The sequence below is a fragment of the Cibotium barometz genome, chromosome 33, assembly GCF_041138505.1.
Source record: "Cibotium barometz isolate CiBa-2024 chromosome 33, ASM4113850v1, whole genome shotgun sequence".
NCBI classification, from domain to species: domain Eukaryota; kingdom Viridiplantae; phylum Streptophyta; class Polypodiopsida; order Cyatheales; family Cibotiaceae; genus Cibotium; species Cibotium barometz.
In genome coordinates this window covers 15916534-15920739 of record NC_141078.1, presented here as the reverse complement: position 1 = coordinate 15920739, position 4206 = coordinate 15916534, and the positions used below count along the sequence as shown (strand labels likewise).

General features: G+C 39.8%; 1 protein-coding gene across 2 annotated transcripts; it reads right to left on the bottom strand.

The window, feature by feature from the left end:
- Positions 1–1120: 1120 nt before the first annotated feature.
- On the bottom strand, positions 1121–3568 carry LOC147619345 (expansin-A4-like). 2 transcript variants are annotated; one of them, XM_086773513.1, is made up of 4 exons: positions 3416–3568; positions 3151–3304; positions 2693–3011; positions 1121–1674 (listed from the first exon to the last, which is right to left on the bottom strand). In XM_086773513.1, exons 2-4 carry the CDS (start codon positions 3296–3298, stop codon positions 1365–1367), a joined length of 777 nt encoding a protein of 258 aa, XP_086629639.1. In that variant the 5' UTR covers positions 3299–3304; positions 3416–3568; the 3' UTR covers positions 1121–1364. The 2 variants fall into 2 exon arrangements, with proteins under 2 accessions (XP_086629639.1, XP_086629640.1); XM_086773514.1 differs by having other exon boundaries at positions 3151–3300; positions 3416–3565.
- Between the last annotated feature and the right edge of the window lie 638 nt (positions 3569–4206).

The window sequence follows — 4206 nt, the reverse complement described above, 5'->3', positions numbered from 1 at the left end:
CCCTATCCTTGATCCTTTCACATACATTTGGCCCACATCCCCACTGCCCACATTAGACACTAGCACTAGATTGAAGTAACTGAAGCTGTTTAATGTGAAATGAATACCCCCTTCCTTCGCACAAGGAACCTTGCCATCAATAGCAGCATCCTATCACTTGTTTGATAATCTAAAAGTTTGAGATGTTGTCCATCCCACCTTCTATCAAACCTCAAGCTTGTCCACCACAATAAAGTTTTCTCCAACTTGGCTGAGGATGCCACCTAATGCCCATAAGAGGGAAAACTTGGGCATCCAAAGGAGGGTGAAAGAACCAATCCACAAAAGCTTGGGCATCCAAAGGAGGGTGAAAGAACCAGTCCACATAGCTTGAATTTTGACAGGAGGGTCCTAGTGTTTCATGAGTATGATATTACACTAAGGATGCTTGATCATATTACAACTTTTGAAATAATTTGGTTAACAAGACACACCCATGTTATAATGGTGGACAGTAAAGTGTAAGTGAAACCAACCTAGGTTGTTCCATCTTCACTTTCCAACAAAGTTGTCACATAGTGCCGAAGGAGACGAGATGGTCAAGAAAAAAAGAACCAATTAGCACAAAACTCCTCTTTTAGCAAGAGAGTGCCATTGTCCTACTTTTTGCCATGTGTTGAGGATGCTTATTCACATTACAATTTACAACTCCACAAAAAAGGTTGGTTTAAAACTCATGTCTTGGGCATGCAATGGAAAGAAGGATGGTTGTCTATGTGTGTAAGAAGTGTAACTCGATCCCATGCACATCTAGTCAAACATTCAAAGGGTGAGATCATACACCCATTTCAAAGTTAACAAAGTTTTAGAATTCTTATGTAAAGATAAATGAGGAAATTATGGTATATTGGGTCAGGTGTAAAAGTTTATTTGTTAAAAACTTGTCATAAGAACTTCTTGATATGAAAGGTCTTTTTCAAAGCTTGATTTTAGTTCAAGGAGGGCTAGACACAAACTCCTATGTTAGGGGCGCATACTAGTCCGTCAAAATAAGGAGATGATTTTCTTTTTACTAAAATTTTCTTTATAACTTTTCCATATGTCGGCAAGCAAAGTTTTCGATGAAAATTGAGCCATGTAAGATACAAAGATTGATATTAACTTGATGTGGTATACATATCAGCAGCGGATGGCTAGAACGGGGGCTTAGCTACATCGCAAGCTGGCTGAGTAGCAGCTTTTACAACACTTGAAAAATATGTGATCAATGAAAAGGGTACAAAGCCATTGGTGATTAGCACACTAAAGACAACGAGAAGGCAATGGATGAAGGTTTAATTTGATGATTAAGGCGATGGATTAAGGTTTAATCTGGTGCTTAGACTCTAATACTTAGCTTGGTTGCCCACAAAGGTTTGTCCGAACTGCCAATTGGAGGGGGCAACGTCGTAGGAGGTGACGATGTGGCCATGGCCCGTGGTGATCCGGAAGGAGAGTGCCTGCCCAACAAGCACGGTGTCACACTGCCAGTTCTGGCCCCAATTCCTCTTCATTTTGATCCACCCTGTCCTCGACCCTTTCACATACATTTGGCCCACATCCCCACTGCCCGCCACATTAGTCACTAGCACTAGATTGAAGTAACTGAAGCCGTTTAATGTGAATTGAATACCCCCTTCCTTCGCACAAGGAACCCTGCCATTACAATCACTTCTTTGTTAATATTATTTCTCTAAAGTTTGAGATGTTGTCCACCCCACCTTCTATCAAACCTCAAGCTTGCCCACTACCAACTTGTGCTCAAACCTCGGTATTACTTAATTATATTGAGATTTGCTTTAATTTTGTGTATATCTTTTCTAGTTACAATATCATTATACATCAAAGTCGTCATAAACAATGGGCGTTTTTCATGTTCTTTCTACATCAATTTTTGAATATGTACTTCTACTCCTTGAGTAAGGGGCCTCTTTAGTCTCAAACTAGTTCTAAAATTTTCATAATAGTGCACTAATTATTATAAAAGCACACCCCTCTTTTAAGTCAAATTCTCTCACATACAAACCATTTATCCAGCCCATCAAATATGCACATAGGAACACAAGCAACCACACATACAATTTAGCACACAAAAATAATAAAACACGTCCCCAAAAGCATTTGTACTATTGACAACACACACACACACACACACCATGACATGGAAACCACATTCAAGAGAACACATGAAAAAGAAATAGCACGCACAAGTTATTTCCTACACTTGTTAGTTAGTATTGATGTTAGTACCTCTTGGTGTTTACACTCACCTCAATGGTGCTTGAAAATAAATTATGAAGAATGCTTAGAAAAACCTTTAAAACCATCCCAACACAAAATCATTGAGGGAAAATTTGGATGCATAGATCTTTATAATGAGAAGATAAATTATGCTTTGTTGTGATGAGCAATGTTTGAAATAAGTAAAGTCATCCATGCATATTAACCTTCAAATTAAGCAATCCATTCTGAGTGCAATCAGTTGCTTCCTTAAATAAGGGACTAAGGGCCTTAGATGCACCAACATAATTCTATAATTTATGATCACCTGTATCAATTTAACATTCAAAGGTTTCAATAGGTTGCATGTTTTAAAAATTGATGTTTCTAAAAAAAATAAAAAATGAAAGACTATGGGAGAGTACTTTTAATGTTTCTAGAAGTGGTGGGTTACCTTCTGTAGAGGATCGGGACGATGCCGGCGCGGTATTGGGCAAGCTTGAGGAAGGCAGGCTCGGCCATGTCGAAGTGGCGTCTGGGCGGGTTACACCAGCCTCCGTTGCTGCTGGCCAAAGCCCAATTGGGCGGACAAAAGTTGGTGGCCGTGACCACGATGGAAGGGTTGCCGGGTAAGCACCACTGCGGGTCACCCCAGCACTTGATCTCGAAGCACGCCCCGCATATCAGCCCACCGTTGAACAATGCCGTGCTCAACGCAGCTGTGCTCGTCCCATAGCCCTGGCTGTACAGGTCCCCATAGCCACACGCCCCCCCTAAACCACCCACACCCACACCATCATCATCATTAGCAGGGAGCACTACCCAGTTACTCATTGCTACTTACAACTTATATGTTAATTAAACCAAGGAATACCCAAGGATTGATTTTTTTTTAAAAAAACCATTAATTACCCATTGTTCCAGATGCATCACTTCCTCCGTAGAAGGTAGCGTGGGCATGTCTCCATACGGAGTAGTGAGCTTCTACACGAGCTGGTCCGCAGTCGATTGTCCAAGCCAGAGCTACCACGAGCATCCAAAAAAATGCGGGAAAGTCCATGCCTGGCTAGAGAGAGAGAGAGAGAGAGACAAGAAAACCATGCTACAAAATTAGCAAGTAATTGGTGTAATTAGTGTTCAATGAATGGGGATGAAGCAGGAAAGGAGAAAATCTTACTGCTAACAAGGCTATAAGACGATCGAGGTGATCCAAGGCAGCAGCAGGTGAGTAAACCAAGAATGTGATGCGGGTAAGGGTGGAAGGCAGCTACCTCTATATATATATATACACGTGTGTGTGTGTGTGTGTGTGTGTGTGTAGGACCTTCGGTAGATATGAAACTAGATAGCAGGCTGCAGTAGGATGTCAAAAGCAAAGAGCCTTTCGAAATTATGAAAACGTATAACCGTCGCAGCCACAACTTTTCATGCCCGCAAGATGATGGTGATTCATGGGGAAAAAAAAAGTCGGTTTTCCCCTTTTTTGACTTGATTACCTTTTTTTTTGGTAAGCAGTCCTTTCTTAAAATTATTAGGGTGCCAAAATCATTTTCTTGTTTTTTTTGGGTTGCAAAATTCTTCACAACTTCCTTGAAAATATTACAGCATTAAGAGAAAAATATATATAGAATATTAAATAATGATTTTCAATTAAGGATTCAAAGAGAAACACACATGAAGCTAATATGCAAGTTCAAGTTCCCTTTTTGTACGTTTTTTTTTCCTACAAATTATTTTGTTTGTTTGATTATCCAAACTTGCTTTATCCAATAAAGCATTTAAACTAGCTTATGTGCGATCAATGCAAACTAACATAATTCAACGAAATCCAATTTTAATTCAATAGATCACCCAAATTTGTTTCAGTTAAATCATCCAAAATAGATATCCAAAATATTTGATATACTTTAAAATTTCTAGGAAAAGAACGAGTTTTACCTAACTACCGGCTGGCGGAATCTACCCTCA